This window comes from Hippocampus zosterae, chromosome 1 (assembly GCF_025434085.1).
Source record: "Hippocampus zosterae strain Florida chromosome 1, ASM2543408v3, whole genome shotgun sequence".
In the NCBI taxonomy this organism is placed as follows: domain Eukaryota; kingdom Metazoa; phylum Chordata; class Actinopteri; order Syngnathiformes; family Syngnathidae; genus Hippocampus; species Hippocampus zosterae.
This window is the reverse complement of record NC_067451.1, coordinates 10796668-10816616: the sequence shown is the minus strand read 5'-3', so window position 1 is coordinate 10816616 and position 19949 is coordinate 10796668. Positions and strand designations below refer to the sequence as shown.

Here is a 19949-nt window from a genome sequence, read left to right as displayed (position 1 = left end):
CAGTTCAAGAATAACAACTAGGACAGAAAACAAACGCATCACATTTCTAATATTAGTATATTGATATGTAATAAATAAACAAGAAAGCAGTTCGTGAGTGCTGCAAACAGTTAATATGTGTTAAACTAACACGTCCTGTCCTGTGATAGTGGTACCCTCAGGAAAAAGGTTACGGTACATTCATTCAATGACTGCGCGTAACTCAAAACTCTGATAACATCACGAAACAGAATGTCGAGAAAACCAGTTTGTGTATTATGAATAATTCATTGCCGTTGCTTCTGATGTGTGCAACTTACTCACTGTGGGTTGTACAATTCAGTCGAAGGGACAGAGAAGAGCTTTGCAAATGCTGGAAGTGACTTAGTAAGCTGAAGTAAAATAAGTCACAATTTGGAAAGGCTAATAAATATGTCAAATTACATTGTCTTGCAGCATGTTTTGATGCACCGTTTGTGTTTGAATGGCCAATGGTTAAAACAGGTTATAACAAAGACACCAATACTGTTTGTTAGCAGTACTTCTCGGCATTAAGAGTGGATTTTTTTTGTATCAGGCAAAGTTATATGATTGTTTTAAACAAGCAATGCATATAAAATTTTTGAGGGTTAGTTGAGCTCACTGCCACTAAAGCGCATTTATCTCAAATTCTTGCTTGCAGGTCAAAACGAAAACAGTCACAATGGCTCGTATCATGAACAACTCAAATTGGGTCACCCATATTTTGCGGCACCGCTGTATTTGGTACATTTAAAAATGTGAAGACTACCATTATATTTATAGTTTTACGAGAGCTATTGTGAGAATGAATTTGAATATTTAATTAGACAGAATACTTAGTGTGACGTCTCGCACTGCTATAGCACTAATCTGCTTCTATTAAACCAAAGTGGAAGGAAACAAGACTAATGTCATTGCTAACACCTGCGTCAGTCCCACTGGTGACCATTTGACCTAGTCAAATACCTCACAAGACAAGGCGAGAAAGAGCAAGCTCTATTAATCTTTGATGTCGATGCTACGCAGGACGGCAATCCGACTTGAAAAGCGCTCGTTTCCGCAAAAGGGGACATCTTGTTGTCAGCTATCGACTTGCTGTGTCAGGGATTAGTCATGATAATCCGGTGACCTTGAGGGCTCTCGTTGCCAAAGATCAGTCGCAAGTGTCTTCTGTGATTCTGCATCTACAAAGTATGATGAACATGCAATGCATGTGCACCGTGCTGCTGCAGATGGGTCATATTTTCACTGGAGCCACACTTAGCACACGATCCATAACTGCTAATGGGTGTCTAATGGCTGGTCAATAAACGCCACACCCAAGACCGACACAGCTTGAATTTGTTGCAGAGATTCCAGTAGCTTTCCAGAACAAACCACTATTATGATGCACATCTACCTGTGCATTACACACAAAGAGTGAATTACTTTCCGGTATTAATGACGTGACAAGCTGTATTTACATGACCACAGAGAAGCGTATATCTTGCGATTTAAATGACGTGAGCACCATTTACTACAACAGTCAAAACGGCACCTGGCGCCGGCAGGTCTCTGATCTTGGTGCCAGAACACCAGTAGCAGCACAACGGTTTCATTCTGACACAACGAGAACAAGTAAGCGGCTTAAAAGAAAATCTCCCAGCATGGACCCAGAAGCTCCTCAGATGCCGAGAAATGCGACTGGTCGGGTGAGGCCTGATCGGCTCAAGCCAAGGCACACTGCAACTGTGGCCGATTGCATCACTTCGGCAGTGCATGTGAGCTGGTCCATATTTACATGGAGCTACGTTCTATCACATGAGTCCGCTTTGCTGCCAATATATATGGCTCAGCCGAGCGGTGACTTTATTTTCGCAATTACTGTACGTGAAAACTTTACTGCTGCGGCATCAAAATGGGTCTTATTGCAATGTGGCTCCATTTATAAATCCTGGAACCTGATATGATAAGCTGTCCACTGTAATAACCGCTGTCCCTGAAGGGCTGAAAAAAAAAACACATCCAGATTTTCAAAATTTCTGATTTTCAATGTTGTGGCAACATAATGCCGCTCAGCTCCCGCAGAGTGAGACAAGTTTCGCAAAGCCTCTCAGACAATTTTGCGTTCAAGAATTAACAGATTCGTTCTCAAGCTATTATCAACACATTAAATCAGTTAAGCGCTTAGAATTAACAGAACACATGGTGACAATAACCGTACTTACCTTTTCTTCCCATTTAATATTTTATATAAATACTAGATATGTTTTTCATATAAATGTTGCTGTAATTATGAACTTCCAAATGAGTTAGCAGGGGCTAAAGATTCAATATATTGCGTTACGACGGGTGTACAAACTTTGGGTGCTCCAGAAGGCCCTTGGAAAGTCAGGGTCGCAATAGGCATTGTACCGAAACGTGGAAAGGGGGCACGAGTAAAAGGGGCAAGAAACCTTCCTCTTTTAGCTCGGCTATGTGAAAAGAGGGGGGTTACCTGGAGCATCTGTTCCTTCAGGGGAAAGGGCGGCAGCACTCTTGCTCCGAGCAAGCGAGGCCTGGGTGGGAGTGAGCAGGCGACTAATGACCCCGCCATCCACAGTGCAAGTCGGTTGCTTGCGGGCTACGTGGCGAGCCCACCAAAAAAAATGAATCCCCCGCCAAAAAAAAGAAGAGGAGAACAAAAAAAGGACAGGAAGGGGGTGGGGGTTCAAGAAGAGCAGCAGAGTTTGACAAAAAAGAAAGGGTAAAGCAGGGGTGGGGAAGTGTCAGTTAGATAAGTCACCATGTGATTTAACCATCAGGAGAATCAACAACATGCAGCCAAAGGTTGTCTCAATAGTCTCACAGGGTGTTTCACTTCTGGTCGTCAATAAAATCATTTCATGAGAACAGCAAGGCAGTGATGCCATGTAAGAGTACTGAGACCGACCACTGATTATCTAAGTTGGATCAGTCGACAATGTGGTCAAATCAATGGTTCCCTAAGGTAAGTGGGATGTGTGCTGATGGGAAAGAAAAAAACACATTGGATCATTAGTCACCTGCAAACGAATATTATTCAGGCAATAAAGAGTGTATCACACTGCAGGCTACGGAAAACGGTTGTAGGGTACCCATCAAGTTAATAATTCACTGCGGTAGACATTGAAATTTGATCAATTGAATCCAATTGTTTCAGCCAGTGACATATTTATTCGTGGAGCACATTTTTCAACAGGTAGGCGTGCAAGAAGGTCTCACCAGCCAGCCTGTGTAATTCATGCTTTGGATTTGAAGTCAGCACCGCTCTCGAGTAAAAATAAAGATTGGCGTTGTGTCTCGACGTTTCATGTCAATTAGTATCTGTCACCAACTGTGCTATGAAAGTAGAAGTCACAGTAGGGTGAAAGAGTTGGAAGATTTTAGCTTTATTGTCCGAATGCGCTTGCTGATCATGTAGCAGATCTGCATATCTCAGTGGAAGGGATGTGCTTCGAACAAAATTTGGCGTTGACGGCGGCCGTCCCTTGAGGAAATATAATCGCCGATGGGCCGTGTCAGTCCCATAACAAAAAAAATTGTCCACATGGGGGGCGGTTGGGAGGTGTGGCCGCGATGCCCAGGACCAGCCCAGAAACACACCGGACATTCGGGAAAATATTTATTTTCCCGAATTTCCCGATGGCCACCCTGCCCCTGCTCGGTGAAATTCCTTACCGACATCTGCTAGTGTCAGATGCAATTTACATTTTAAGTGCTAGCAAGTTGCTACTACGCATCAAGGTATTAAGAGGCTAAAAGAATGGTGACGAGGGCTGGAGTAGCACTCAGAGCACAGATCAGTGCCAAGGCTGAGCAATCCTATTTTAGATCAAGCTCCAAATTGTACATCCTGTGTGTACCTGGATTAACGTACACAATTATACATGCCCAACACCATCCAACTAGTTATTGATATGATGCCCATTCCCTAATCCAAATCATATATTGAGCAATCCTGCAAAGAAATAAATAGATGGAGAGAGATTTGTCATGGAGAGCACAACGGGACCCCTCAATGGGAGCTGCAGAGACGGAAGGACAAAGAAAAGCTTTGCTGATTAATTCACAGACTGCACACTGGCACTCTTCAAGGGATTTGGGTGCGCTTGTGGGTGCTACGATGGGATGGCACTGATGTACAAGCAAAACATCTTAATTTAGGCTAGGAAGACGTCATCTGCAGTGGGGGAAGAACACAATCCTTTGCGACCAAACAAAAGCAATACATGGTGTTAGTGAGAACATACAACAAGACCATTGCTGGAGTCGACGATTGTGAAAACGACGAGGAGACGTGACCGTTAGTTGCCAGTGTGTGCAGCAGAAAAGGATTAAAAGTGCAAGCATGTCATGTCAAATGCAAATCGGACAGGAGCGTGTCGAAAACATGAGCAGTTGGCCAAAAAATGTTATTCAGCATTGTGCGTGAGTTTTGGGGGAGGGGAGTGAGATTTCTTCAAGCCAAATATAATGTAGGCCCGATGAAACCACCCGATAATTTACCTTTCCTTAACTGAGAGAAATGAAGTGATATCCCCACAAAATCTCTTTTAGATTCAGAATCAGCAAGCTGTTAACATCAGAGCATCATGCCTGTTATTTATAAAAACAAATAAATGAAAATAGCCAGATGGAAGCATGAAAAAAAGGGATCGACTAATTGCTCCATGCTAGCCACCTTGATTTTCTGCTGTCCCCTTAGCAGCCTTGGCAGGGGTCTGTGCTCTGCCCACACTTACTCGTGTGAGAGACGAGCTCCTCTTCTTCATGGAAGCACCTATGGCCATGAAAGCAGGGTCACGGCCAACGAGACACAGGGAGAGAGTCAAAAAGAACAGCCCTGCAAAGAGTGTTTCCAACGGGTCATGTGCAGTTTTGGACTGCGTATGAGTCAGCAAGCGTCATGGCAGCTGATGTCGAACTGGTGATCATCAAAAATGAGACGTGAGCGGAGGCACACATAGGCGCCATTGTAAGCTCCTCTTGGACCTCAGACACTGGGGAGGTTTCTTAGCCTTTCAAAGCTGAACTGAAAACAAATAATTACTCTTCTGTAATTAGCATAATTTTGCAAATCCATTTTTTAATCTTATATGACTCAACGCTTGTCAGAAAAGAATGGGGGAGGGGGCTTATATCGTGCTTGAGGGAGAGAAAAATCCAATGGATTTAATTCGTCTGAAATTGATCAAATCCCAGTTACAGGGGAACTTGAATGGAACAGTGATAAGTCGAGAAATGTAGTGTTGCACGGTACGGCGTCTATGCACCTGTCGGCCCCGCCTGCAGCTTTTTGCCTTTCTCATTTGCAGCATCGTGAGGCAAACGGTTACAAGATGCACTCCTGGATTTAAAACCTAAGGGACAATGACGACAACACTCATTGGGGAATTTAACACCATGTTACCGAATGAATGGTACTCGAGTCCAATCACGCGTTTGGACGTCAAGGAAAAGTCAAGTCATCAAGTGAAACAATTATCTCGTTGTCAAGAAGTTCTACAGTCGGCCTAAGTAAGGTCGCGTGCAAATGCTAGGATAAGGCAACACGTGGGGTCAGAGGTCATGCGAGGCCGCTAGGCCGATGGGTTGGTCACGGTTTGAAATCACCAATCGGATTTCAGGACGTGATAAAAAAAAAAAATTCTTAAGACATAATTACGTTTGACCTGCAAATGTGCTGTATCTTACACATACAGCACATTTGACAATAAAGGTGTATCCAATCCAATCCAAAAAATAGATCTGCTTAAAGTTTCCAGTGGCTGGAATATGAGCCGTTGGGCTTTTCCATGTTGCGGCAATGAGGCGCTCTAAAGTGGACAGGCCAGAGCAAAGCACCTGTCCACACCCTGGTTGTCACATCAGACTTTTTACTTGTTCCATTTTTTACTCAAAGACGTGCACCCTCGTGGCAGACAATGAGGCCTTCTAATTCACTGTACAGGGTCTTGAATGATATTTAAAATGCAACAACGGTTTTTCATTTTAGGAATGTACAGAAATGAATAGTTTGTAAACTTTTTGAGGAAAATGAACGCCGCAGACAAATACAACAGTAACTGTTTGAAATCTGAATTACTATGCCATGAAAATCCTAATAACAAATGTGTAGCTACTGCAGAAAATGTTAATCATGACATCTACTTGCCAGAAGATGAGCAGCATTGTGTTTGTTTACAGACTAGATAGATGGCAGTTAGACTGTGTGTCCCCTTCCTCAAATGTTCTGGTTAGGAACTCTAATCATCACCCCAGCATGTTAAACAATCGCCTATTCATTTGATTATAATCATTTTTGGAAAGTCCGTTATGCACAGTCAAAAAGAAAATTTGTGGCAAGCCTTTGCCAGCCACATCAAATGACGTGGATGGCCAAATATGGCCCGTCGGCCTTGAGTTGTAAAACATAAGACAGCATGAAAGTACTGCTGGGAGGAGAGTAGGTTAGATACAAGGGTGGGGGGAGCAGAGGAGGGGAGAGGGAGAGAGGAGAAAGGGGTCATAAGTGGAGACTTACTTTTGTCGGGAGATTTGACAAGGGTAGCAGAGGACGAGGACAGACGTTTGTTGATGCTAGTTTCTGATGGCTGTTTGAGGTTGAGGCTGGATGTGGAGCGCTTGTCTACGAGGCAGGGGGATGACGGACAAACAAGGGAGGGATTAGACTACAGGGAGCTCAAAAGGGAGATTCACACAGTGGAGGGCTCTTATGGGTGAAAAAGGTGCTAAAATAAGGACACTTTTTCAACACAACTTTCATATAACACCACCGGCTACCATATTCGGAACACCTACGCAAGCTAATGAGCTCCAGTACAGACCTGTAGCGACAAAAACCTGCCGTTCGAAAGATAATGTTCAGCGCTGATTAACGCTGTGAGAGAGGCATTAGTTTGACAATGAGGTTCATTTTTGCAAGTGCGGTTTTGCATCCAGAGAGTCATTTCGAATATTTTGTTTACCTTAATTATCATCACAAAGGCAGACTTTTAGCTACAGGTCGTGAATCTCATGAGATTGTTTCCATCTGTATGACCCAGAAGAAATTTTCAAATGCACTACTGACATTCTAGACAAAGAAATGTGTTGCCATTTCATGCTAAAAAATGTTTTGTTTGCAACAACCAACAATGAGCTTTCATATCATGCAGTGAAATTAGTAGAGCAGACCAAGTAGCCATATCATGACCTGATCTGGTTGCAATGTGACATTATTAGTTTAGTCCTGCATTTCACCGGGCTTCCATGCAAAGTAGCCCTGATGACCGAGACCCGCCCAAAAGTGTGAGTGAGTCCAAGACCAAATGTAACACTCCCTGAAAGTACAAAATACACTGACAAGAAGAGGTTTCCTCTATTTAACCGTTGGTGTTAGGCTGCAGAAGATTGTGTGAGGAACCCAAGTGTCCAGAGCACCAACATGTGCCCGCATGCTGCGGATTTAGACTGGCGGGCAAATCGCAAACAAAACCTTGTTGGTTCCTTGGTGGCTTTTCTGGTGAGGCAGGAGAGATTACTATAGCTACTGGAGAAGAGGCACTGGCATCTGAGTCTCCTGTGGGGAAAGAAAGCTCTCAGAGAGGGACCTGGGGGAAATGGAGCACATGAGGCAGTGGTGATCTCACTTCTCAGCACAGTGAGATGAAGGTGATGCGTGGCTGGCAGCCATCAAGCCCCCCCCCCCCCCCCCCCACAGTGTTTAAAGTCACAATATGAGAGCCCCATGTCAACAATGGAGGAATTCCGTTTTCAACGAACTTGCTTTTACTCACAGCAATAAAGGGATGATAGGTCGTCCAATTTTAGGGCGACCTAAATTTTTGAATACACACGTCCCAACTGTTCAGTGTTTCAGCACTTTAAGCACAACTTCCACAATGGGGATCTGTTCAACAAATTTCCGGTGTCACAAATATGAATGGGCCTTTTCCTTTCATGGTTCAATTACAAATTATATTTTAACAGTCCACTTCATCATGTTGTTTACATTTTTCTCATCATGAGGCCAAGACGACATAAAAAAACAAAACAAAAATCAACAGTACCTTTCCACAACAAGGCTTTAAAACGGATGTTCTCATGTGAAAGTGGCCACTGAGCTTTCAGTGTCAAAGAGTGTCATCAGTAGGTTGCAACAGAGATAGAGAGATTGAAAGAGTTACTGAAAGGGATACAAGACATTTGAACAGCTCAAACACCTGTGTGACTTTGCTATTTAGCTCCTTGTTAATGAACAGCAAGTTGAGTAAAATGTGCTGAAACATTCGAGTCCTGGACATGTGCGTTCAAAAAGCTTCGAGAAGGTCAAATGAAGTTGACATTGAAAGGTTCTTGTGCATTATAGGTTCATCCTGAAATTTCCCCCTAAGGCCCAACATTCCTCACGTTTTGTGCGTATTAGCATAAAAGACAGAGGATCAACCCAGAGACGGGCACCACCCATAAAGCATCTAATTTGTAAATTTGAGCTTACCAAAACAATTTCATTTCATTGTTGGAATATTTAAAGTCACACCTGAGTGTTTCTTGATTCAGTGTCCGATTTACTTAAGCTTCGTGCATGCAAAACGGACAAAAAGATGCAGAAGCTGATCTACTAACCAGGCCTCATTGGGCAAAATTTGTATGCAGTACATAAAACGGATTGCAGGGGCTGAATTTGTATCTTACATCGTGTCTGAAAGAATGGTACGCGGTTGCACTGCCACCCTTTTCCATTCATAAAAATTTGGGGGGGGGGGGGGGGGGAATACCAACACCAATTTTTACAACATATCTTCTATTCAGCAATGCAATTTTGGAGCGTCTAAAATGATCTAAGGGCTGTCTTGGAGCCAGTCACAAGGAGTTATGCCTTTTAAAACGCTTTTCAAATCTGCACTTTGGTGTGTCTGGGTCACTTCAGTGCACTGTGACAATTGGTGCTGGCTCCTCCCTGAGCACATTTCTGAGTATCTTGTCCCATATTTTAAACAATTTTGATGGACATATACCTGTTGATCCAATCGCCACACACTCAGGGTAAGTTAAAAATTATCTGAGCGATCAAATTATTTTCTCAAACTCACTACTCTTTTTGCCTCTTCCAATTTCATCACTTCCAACTTCATTTTGCGCTTGCAGTGCATAAATGCAATCGACAATGTTTTAATGGCCCAAAAAGAAACAGATCAGCCATTACCTGCTCGTCCATCCGAGTCTGTTGACAATCCTCCCCAGGACCATCTCTTCTGTCTCTGGTCAGCTCGCTGGCTTCGCTCTAGTGTTCGTCTCATCACTGCCTCATAATGCTCCTGCCGCATACAAAAAATAAATAAAAATACATTAATAAAAAGAAGAGATCTTGTCTATTTGCTCATTGATAAGCGCAACATGCCAAGGACATCGGGCTTCCTACGTTAGCTACCTTCTCCTCTTCCTGTTTCTGCTTTCTCTTCTCCTCCACAGCCTGACGCTTCTGCTCCTCTTTCCTGCGCTGTTCCGCGGCCTTCTTGTGACGCTCCTCCTGCTGACGCTCCACTTGCATCTTGGCCTTGCGCTCGCGCTCCATGATCTGAGAATCACGCAATGCTGATGAAAAAGACAGACAGAGTAGATCATTTTAATTTTCCAATTAAAAAAATATATAGTTTGTGTTGTCGATACAATATAGACAAACAAATTCAGTCCCACAGTTTGTTACATTCTAGATATGCCACGGTTACGTTATAAGTTCTGTTCAGCCACTACAGCATGTAAACCTGGAGTGCGGTTGTGTCCAAATATGCAAAAGTCGCCAAGGGAATCGAAGCCTCCTCTGGTATGAAAATCAGCATAAACTCTGTGTGTCAGGCGGTTCAGGGTCTGACTTTCATTGTCAAAGCAGCTGCTTGCAAGCATTACATCACTAAAGTCGCATACTGGATGGACTCTTGAGGAATCGAAAAGTGTTCTGTCGAACAACAAATAGCACTTGTCATGGACAAAAGTGGATTTGGTCAGCCAGTTGCTCTGGCTTGACTGAAGGGATAAACTGGTTTTCGAAGATTGAAGATTTAATCCCCAGCTTTGGGAAGTACCCTTGAGCACGACAAGGGGTTCATTTGCGAGGATTCAAAAATCGAATGATAGTGGCATAATATGGCACCGTCGCAGATTATAGCCAATCAAAACGCATGGATGATTCCACCCAGGCGAAAAGGATCAGGGATATAAACAAGCAAGACACAGCTGCCCAGCATGCGACGCCAAACAAAATAAATATTTACAGGCACCATACATATATTGTGTTTCACAACAATACTTAACCATATCTGTGCTTTCTTTTTTTTTTTAGCATCCTAAGATGAAATACGCTTGTGGTAAAAATATGCTTGAGCGGAGTACGTACAGAATCAGTTCAATTCAAATGTAGTATTTGCCCTTTTTTCATCATTATTCGCGCCTACGTCCTCTTTCTTCAATTCAAATGTAGTATTTGCCCTTTTTTCATCATTATTCGCGCCCTTTCCTCTTTCTTTCACAATTTGCATCTTCCTTGAAAAAAGAAGTGAAAGTGATATAATGACGTATTGGATGAGGATAATCAGAAAGCGACACCGGCTCGCACAGTTCACATCGCAAGGAGTTCTTATATGCTAAATTGCCCAATGCGCAGGGTTGAGTGGCCAACTGTCATTTTTTGCAAAGGTAGGGGTCCTCGTCAAATTCTGAAGCATTTAAGTCCCGCCACTCACCAAGCAACTTTGTGGTAATCTGCTTCTTTCTTGACAGTCATGCCATGCCATGCTTTCGGTTTTCATTAGAGTAATCGAGTAAAGTATACTGTATGGGGAGTGCCTACACTCAACATAAAACAGTTTTTTCATTGCGCAGCGTCGGTAGACGTGTGGCGCTCATTCCCTTGGCGTGTGACGGGTCTTGTTGGGCTGTGTCCCTCACAGTGCAGAGGGTCTAACATTTTGTGTGTCATGAATAAAAGCCTGCATTTTCCAAGATTATCTGAACAATATTAGCTTTAAGTAAAGGCAAAGCGAAATCGATTATGTCTCCTTACCTTGTTGCCTGTCTGCCTCCTCTCGTCTCTCCTTTGCTACTCGCAGTCGATCGTCCACTCGAAGCGTGGCGCCGTCAAGGACTGCGAACACATGTGTCAACATGGTTTAAAAAAAAAAAAGATACACAGATGGATGCTGCAGCTTACACTGCCATATTACAGTAAGAGCTTTGCACCAAGTTGTGAGTGTTGGTGGGGGGGCTATCATTAATGAGCTTGTCAAGTAGTAAGGTGATGACTCAGGGCTACGCTGCAGTAAGCCTTGCAGAGCAGGGGGAGACAATTGGATAGTTTGGTAGCAAATGTTTTAGAAACTACGCCAGAGGAAAAAGCCATGTCTGCATTTGGAAGGGGCTTACCTGGCCGACAGCCCTGTGGTTTGGCCGCCGAGTTTGCTGGGGGTGATGGACTCACGGCCTGGCTGCGCCGCTCCTCGGCTTGGGCCTGCGCAGCTGCAGCTGGACCAGGGAAAGTGCACAATTTAGAGCAGCGATTCCCAACTTTTTGGGTCCCCTTACAGAGGACACACCCACCTCATGATCGTAATACCAGTTAATTGTGACTTTCTTATTGTCCATTTAAAAAGCTGCCCAATTTAGAGAGAGAGAAAAAAAAAGTCAATTACATGACCAAATTCATATTTCTGAGCTCTGAGTTGGTAGATTGACAATGCCACTGATTTCAAACCAAGCGCAAGAACAAATACTTTTTTTACATTTCAGTACCGGCCAATACTGACAACTGATACTTGATAGTGTCTATGAAATACTGTTAAAAACAAAAATAACAAAATTCTTGAACATGGCGCAATTTGCACTCAAAGCAAGCACTAGTCAGGTCATAAAATGTCATTAAAGACAATTTTAAGATGTTTTAAATGTAGCCTGTAACAAATGGCATGAGATTATATTGCATTTATATAAAAGGAGGACAAACATAAGACACGAAGAAATAATCCGAGACGAGGAAGAATGATGAATCCAGTGGATACTTTACACATAGGATGCTTATATCACCTGTGTGTGGTAAATCCAAAATCCAGTCAGTCAAAAGAAATCCAAGACTGCTTCTTGAGAGCACCAGAAGTTTTCATGTCTCATACTTGGTTATGTACCGTATAAACAACAGGTATTATTTCTCATTATTTGGTTGCCCCACAAGCGATGGCTTGCAGAGCCCAATTTGAGAACCACTAATTGGAGAGGGGAAAAAAATGAGAAAGGACGTGATGTCAGACAGCGGAGGGATATGAGCATGCACTAGATTTCAAATCAGTTTTCTCTGTCCTTTCTTTTTGCACAGAAATGATGGCTGCGGAGTGATTCACTGGTTTTGGAGCAGAACAATCCAGCTATTCAGCTATCAGACCCAGGCCACGGCCCAGTCTACACACTGCATTCAACACTTTCTGAGCGCAAGACACCGGAAAAAAATCGGTGTCTATGCCTGCAGTTTCAAACCTTGCAAGTGACATCTTAGGTGAAAAATCAGTCATAATTCAAATTGTTCGCAGAGATTTTCCTCACTTAAATTGAAAAACTCAATACTCGCACCAGAGAAACGATGACTCGGTGTTCAGTGTCACCTTCCAACTTTACAAACATCACTGTTAAATGTTTGGAAGAGCACTTTCCTATTCAACCAATGGAAAGTGGTGCATAGCAGACGTTGTAGGAAGGAAACGGCACATGACCGAGCTGCATCAGCTTCGTCTTCACTGCATTGCTCGGGGGTGCACTCTCAGCACTACAGAATCGCTGACAAGTAGGCAAATTAGATCTTCTGTCATGTGATATGAAAACGAGGCTGCTTCCAACCCCAATCATTCATTCATTCAGACTCTGCAGCAGCACTGACAATGATGTACTGTGTGAGAATAAGATGAGACTAGTGTCAAGTCATGGTTCTATTTCTTGAGGAAAAAGCACAAGAAACACTCAGTAAAGTGATCGAACAAGCTCACTGGCAGCTTCTGAGAAAGCAGAGTTCCCCGAATTATCAACCGTTTTAATGCGGAACTCAATTCCCAATCTTTCTTGACAGGAATATATTCTACGTGCCCTCACAAGGCTGAACACGGTATTCTGATTTCTGATGCCGGCCGGAAATGACATCACAGTGCCCAAAGGGTCAGCTTGCGAACATCACATGACCAAAACTCAGAAAACTGGGGAGCCATGACGGTGATTAGCTGAGCCCCGATCACTTTGATGTCATTATCTTCACGACTGAAGACGTAGTCCACAAACACAATATGAATCAGAATACGGTTTCTGTAAACATTTTTTACTTAACTTCCCCTTTTTGAACATTTTGACTGATCTTTCAAGAACCACAAAATATTGTGTTCTGTTCCACCTCAAACCATAAAACAAAAAGCAAATACTGAGAAAGCTCTCTTGGTCTCAAAAGAATAATATATTTACAGATATATAGCTAAGAACTGTGCCATGAGTGGCATCTTTTCTCCAGATTGTGACATGAACGTCATACATACTCCATTCTGGTGCGTGATGCCTAAACTTAACAGACTTTCTGCGTTGGCATTTCTCTGCCGCATAAGTGATGTAACGTGCCAAGATTCACCCCCTAATCCTTATCTTCAACTCAAAAGCTGTACAGATCTCAAATCCGATGCCATGCAACACCCCCAACGACAAAAATCTGTTAAATCATGACAGTGATTTACAAACTTGAATTTCACAGAGGAGCTCGACGAGGCCCTCTTGCATGCCTCCCCGTTAAAAAACGTCCTTGACCAATACTTGTTAGTTACAGTAAACTGGATTCCAGGTGTGGAATACACACATCCACAGCAGTGAATTATTTAAAACAGGGATGTCAAACTCATTTTAGTCGCGGGCCAATTTGGAGTTGTGCCTTCCCTCACAGGGCCGTTATGACGTGAAACCACAAAATTACTTGGACACAACAAATTAATAGATTACTAGTTTTGAAATCAGTCAATTATAATGTTTGTTCAATTATTGTTCATTTGAGAGCAAACGCGGTCACAAAATTAATGGAAAATATCAACTCAACTCAACTGTATTTATAGAGCACTTTCGAACAGCCATCAATGTTATTAACATGACAATTTGAAATTTCGGTACAGATTTTCGGATGTTGACACACATGGTTTGCTTTCGCGGGCCACATAAAATGACCTGGCAAGCCGGATCTGGCCCCCGGGCCTTGAGTTTGACACCCCTGACTTAAAAGCTTACGGTAACTCTCCTCATAAATGTTGCAACAACACTATTGAATGGCTCTTTCTCGCAATGTGACACTGTTGAGATCACTGAAACATGAGGCAAGGACTTGCACATACTGTCCTGTAATTAGGGTATGACCCGTCTCTCAGCATTATCCGTCCCTCTATAGAGAAAAGACAGAATAAAGCGGCCAGCCGCTGTGTGCTGAAGAGACATTTGCAGGGAGAAAACAAGAGCACAGATTCCAGAATGACTCATTCAAAATGTTCTTTTCTTCAGAAATACAAGATCAATAAATAGATGCCAAGCACAGAGTGCAATAGGGCAACTGTTGCCAAGTGACATGCTGAGCGTGGATGAAAAGAGGATGTGGACAAGATGACTCATGGCTCCATTAAGATGAGACAATGGACGAAGCAAGTGCCGGATAATCAATCACCTCATATTTGCAATGTGATAAATACACTGACCACGGTGTACACTTCATGCGGTACACCTGAACAATCCCCGTTAACTACGGCATGAGCTATTCCGCCCAAATCTGCCGACAAGCGACATCTAACCTCGTCCATAATTTATTCATTCACCATAACGACAAGGATAAAAAAGGGGTTTTAATCCCTACCAGAGATGCTGACAGTTAGTTGCTTCTGCTAGTTATTCCAATTCAACACTCTCACTCACTGACGTCGACATGACTCAGCAGGCTAGTCGTCAGCTTTTTAAGCCACACACACTCAAAGTTAGAGATACTGCAATACATTGTGAGGATGGCGACCTCAAATTGACAATAATAATATCTGCACCTCACTTCCATGTTTGGTTTCATACTGCAAATTTGATTTTTATCCCAAAACTCAAATTATCAATGGGATAATCGCTACACTGTATTGTTCCTTTTAAAAAAAAATAAAAAAAATAGCTAGCTGCAACCATTTTCGAATAACTCCCACTATGTGAAGGATATAGGGAACCAAGCCCTGCCGTTAAGAGCAAAGAGCTGCAATTAAAAATAGGTTTGTCAAGTACTTCAACTGCTGATAGCGGCTATACGACAGCAGTAAACAACTACGGTACTTATGTGGAAACGAAGAGTTCCTTGCATTGACCTGAGCAGCTAAATCAGCAGCATATTATTGCAGAGACAGTTGCCATGGAGTGAAAAGAACATTCATGTGTTCATTGAAGTGCTCTGATTCGACTGCGGCAGAGGGCGCCTCGAGAGAGCCAGGTGTGCTCAAAGAAATGACAAGGCAATCAGAGACTCCTCTCAGCACTACATACCCTGAGGAGATTTGTTCATATGAACAATCAACAGTGGCCACTGCACGTAAAATGTTTTAAAAGCTGAGCGGGGCTCGAAGCAACGCTCGTTTGTCTGACCACCAATCAGTGCAGGCTAAGTCGGCAGGCTAATTATGGCAAGCGGCAGTGCAGACCTCCGTGGAGGCTTGTCATTAAGTCGAGGAAGAGGAAGCAGGCCAGCCCGCGCAAAACGGCCGCTCCAGTTCGAACGCTAATCAGGCGCTACTTCTCTAAACTGCCGGCAAGATCGGAAAAACGTCCACTTGCAGCATCTCAAACTAAAATACTTCAGGAAGTGCCGACGGCAAACATGAAAAGTCCGCAGCAGTTGTCACACTGTCGTATGGCGAGTGACGAGTTAAAATGATACTTTTTTTTTGTACTGTATAGACACATTTTGCAATGTTAAATACTGTAATGCCGGTAATTTATTAGCTGCATCAACTAGCTGTCGAGAGTTTTACAAAGGCCAAGTGTCTGACAAGCCATTTGAGCATTCATTCAACATACGACCAGTGCGCTTCTTATCCATTAAAAGTTTGCTCTTCGACCACACCAGCAGGACAATTCAGTGCACAACTACAAGAAGTAAGTCTTACTAGTTAAAGTCCCCCCCCCCCCAACTAATGAATATTTCTGCACACTAGTCAAAGGATTAGGGCTTACTAGCAGAAAAAAATATTTGCTATACTCGTGAGGAAGAACTGTGCACTAGTCCACAACTGCACTAGTGAAGTACATGTAGAATATCCACCCATCCATTCATTTTCTGAACCACATCATCCTCACAAGGGTCGCAGGGCTATGATCTGTTAGACAACATTCAAAGTACACACAAGGGATGTCCCACTCATGCTTTTTTTGGGACCCGAGTCTGAGTCTTAGTTTTTAAGGATCTGTCGATAGCAAGTACCGATCCAACGCCTCATGGATGCATGAAGAGCGCGCATCTGATTTTGCTCAAATTGATATAGAAATACACAAACATCAACGTGTAAATGTAATATGTTGTTATTCACGTATTCATACATTTTGTGATGCGCTTATCATCACAAGGGTCGCGGGGCGCGCTGGAGCCTATCGCAGCTGTCTTCCGGGACACTCTGAACTGGTTGCCAGACAATCACAAGGCACACAGAGACGAACAACCATCTGGGCTCACACTCACACCTAGGGACAATTCAGAGTGTTCCATTAATCTGCCACGCATGACATTGGAACGTGGGGGGAAACCGGAGTACCTGGACAAAACCCACGCAGGCACGGGGACAACATGCAAACTCCACACAGGAAGGCCGCAGCCGGAGTCGAACCCTGCACCTCTCTCTGCACTGTGAGGCCGACACACTGACCACCAGGCTGCCTATATGTTGTCATATATTGCATGAATTTATGATCTAAACTCAACACCCCATTTGTCAACGAGTCTGGATAAAGAATTGTAACCTGAAATGAGGCATTTTGGCTTGCGGCAGGTCCTCAGTGACCACTTGATGCCTGCTCATAGTGCAATGCGCACATGCACGTTTTTAAACACATTGGCAGATCTTCGACAGGATTACTCCAGACCTTGTCATGCAAAGGTGTAAGCCTGGGCTATTTGCAGTGCGTCCTGGCACGCAGACACAACCCTGGGGAGTCCTCCAGATGGACCTCATTCAGTCTTTTATCTGTGATTTGCCATTGACACTGGCCTAACTATATGAGGCTGACTTTGACAGGCAAGTCAAAAATGAAACTATTTATACCTACCAAACCTTGGCTTAAGACACTAAACATAGTTTTAATATTAAAATTGTTAGGGTGACCTTCCTGACACAGCGCTTGTCAGACCAGTGATGACATAAAAGCACAGGAAGGAATGGGAGCAAAACAGAACAAATCACAATGAAATCGAAGGCGCTTGGGACTATGGTGGTTGAGTCCAATTTCAAGAAATACTTCTCATGCTTTTAATAATTTGGCAAGACCTGATAACCTTGCAGTGGTGCCAACCCATCATTTCGACTGGGTAGCTTTTCTCCTTGCCTGCATTCTTGTGGAACACGCCATGCGCATGAGCGAGATTCCTGACATTACAGTGTGACCTCGAAGGTCCAACAACACCTTTAAGCCAGTCAAATTTGTCAGGGGGGAAAACATGCCTTAAATGTTGCACACGTGCAAAGAAGGAGAATATCAACCACAAAGCATCTTTAAAGTGAATTAAAAAAAACTAAGTCCAAGTACAGTGGAAAGCCAACTGAAGATGATAACCGGTAGTCATGTGAATGACCGAGCACAATTGATGCTTGATTTCATTATGTAAGGTCTCTCTCTACTAGGGGTTAAACAATGAAAAAAAATCTGCAGCCATGGTTAATAACATTTTTTTTGCAGCAGCAGCAGCAGGAACAGTTTCACACGGAAATATACTTGGATTAAAAACAAGTATCCATTACAAGGGATGATTTGGGGGATTTTCAATATACTGTTGTTAGTTTTAAAAAAAAAAGAGTTTTGTTTTTTATTATTTGTTTTAGTCTTCTTCATATCTTGAGTATTTGCTGAGTGCAAGATACAAAAAAGGCCACAAATATTCTGCTGCATTGAATGATAACACAATGATGTGCATTTTCTGCAATTTCAATTTGAAATAATTTCCTTTTTTTAAAGGAACATTTTAGAGATCAGCACAGCCAAATCATCAATTAATGAAAAAAAATAAAGAAAATTGATTACAATATTTCATATTCATTAGGAGCAACCATACTCATGTTGTAAAATGACTGAACATTTTTTTATAGTTGGGATTTTAGTCTGTGGTTATTTACAGTTTTAAACTATCAAAAGATATAGCACATTTAAGGGGTGCTAATTACTTGCACTTTCTCGCCGTTTGCAGCGGGTTTACCGCATTTTCATAAAACCACAAATCTGGGCAGGCTCAGATTCCGGTATGAAAGCGCTGGATGGAAAAGTTAAGGGGGTGGGGGGGACAGGAAGACCATCAGCACTAAATGAGGCTACTTTTTTGCCAGGAGTTACACCCGCCCACATCCACACCGGGTATGCATCAAGCCCTCCTTCCCTCTCTGTTCACCAAAACACACTGAAAAACTGTCAGCTGCATCCCCTGCCCCCAGTCAAAACAAAATGTGCATTCATGCCTCCGCAAAGACTGAAACCTCACATATGCAGTCAGCAGTCACTCGTGCATCACAAACCCTTGTCAGTTCATCAGCTCTCTATGCTGTCTGCAAGTGTGGCACTGATGCCTGATCGAAAAAAATTCAGGTCAGACATTGTTATGGTAACCCTGCAGACATAAAGGGAGGGGGTTAGGCCATATGTCAACAGCATACACTTGCCACTAAAGGGCATGACGAGAAACAGGCATTAGAAAACAATTGGCAAACTGGCAATCAGATGAGATGAAAGTCAAGTCATTAACTTGTTTCAGGGTAAAAATTAAAATGAATAAGTTGTAAAACAGGAGCAAATGAAGTCCAAAAGCACACTTGATATTCAACTCTTAACTCGTCCTGATCATCTAACGCGGCTACGTCGTAGATGCTAAGCGCCAGGAAGTCATTAAATGTTAATTTACTTTATCTCGTTTCAAGTTGAGATCTACTCGTGACACGTTCATAAGAAAGTTTTAAAAAAGTCGTCGAACAAACCTGGTCTGTCGAAAAATACACCGTTACAACTTCAGCTTAGCATTAGCCGCTAGTGCTATTAAGCAAAGTCGTGAAGTTCCCATTTGGGATGTGACTCCGAAATTTAACCGTGTCACGTTATGTTTACGGCATATAAACGTAAAACGAGTAACATTTGGCGGTACATTGAAACGGCGAGGGAAGCTAACATTACTAGCCACGAGTGGTAGAGGATGTGGGGGGGTATGCTGACCGCGTAGCAGCCCGTTCAAATCACCGCCAAAAAAAAACCCAACTCGCTCGAACAAAATTGCAGTTCAAGATTGTCTTACCTATTTGGCTGCGCAAACCTTTAAGAGTCACTGTGCCCTCCGCCATTTCTATAAGTTTCCTCCCGTGTGTGTTGTTCTTTCTTTTCTAGTGCCGGGTCGCGTAACACATCGCGACCGACCGGCAGCGAGCTGGCAGTCAGGCAAGAAGGAAGTCAGGCAAGTCGTCAGGCTCGGACCGGACACCAAGGAGACGTGGACGTCAAAGAGCAGCGATTAAATCGAGAGTAACACTATGTCTCGTTTGAGGGGAAACGGATGTCGTAAAAACCGAGATGGGTCATTCTCAACTCAAAATTACCTATACTTCTCTAAGTACAACGACAATAACGAATATTAAAATACCGTACAGTGAAGTAGTACGCTTAAGTTTTCTCATCAAAAATGAGGAAGTGGTTTTATTCCTACAAAGGTATAT

At 43.0% G+C, this 19949-nt stretch overlaps 1 protein-coding gene across 18 annotated transcripts in view; it reads right to left on the bottom strand.

Annotated features, from left to right (window-relative positions):
• map7d3 (MAP7 domain containing 3) overlaps positions 1–19949 on the bottom strand; it is a 33117-nt gene that overhangs the window by 11288 nt on the left and 1880 nt on the right. For 2 of the 18 annotated variants that reach the window (XM_052088574.1, XM_052088618.1), the window contains exons 1-7: positions 19535–19714; positions 11401–11499; positions 11042–11122; positions 9413–9576; positions 9188–9299; positions 7478–7561; positions 6524–6628 (exon numbers count right to left, since the gene is read on the bottom strand). In XM_052088574.1, coding sequence (XP_051944534.1) covers positions 6524–6628; positions 7478–7561; positions 9188–9299; positions 9413–9576; positions 11042–11122; positions 11401–11499; positions 19535–19580 — 691 coding nt within the window. In that variant the 5' untranslated portion in view covers positions 19581–19714. Of the gene's footprint in view, positions 1–2476; positions 2603–4681; positions 4781–5273; positions 5361–6523; positions 6629–7477; positions 7562–9187; positions 9300–9412; positions 9577–11041; positions 11123–11400; positions 11500–19534; positions 19718–19949 lie in introns of those variants that run through there. The other 16 variants (XM_052088694.1, XM_052088774.1, XM_052087533.1 and 13 more) reach the window with 15 other exon arrangements.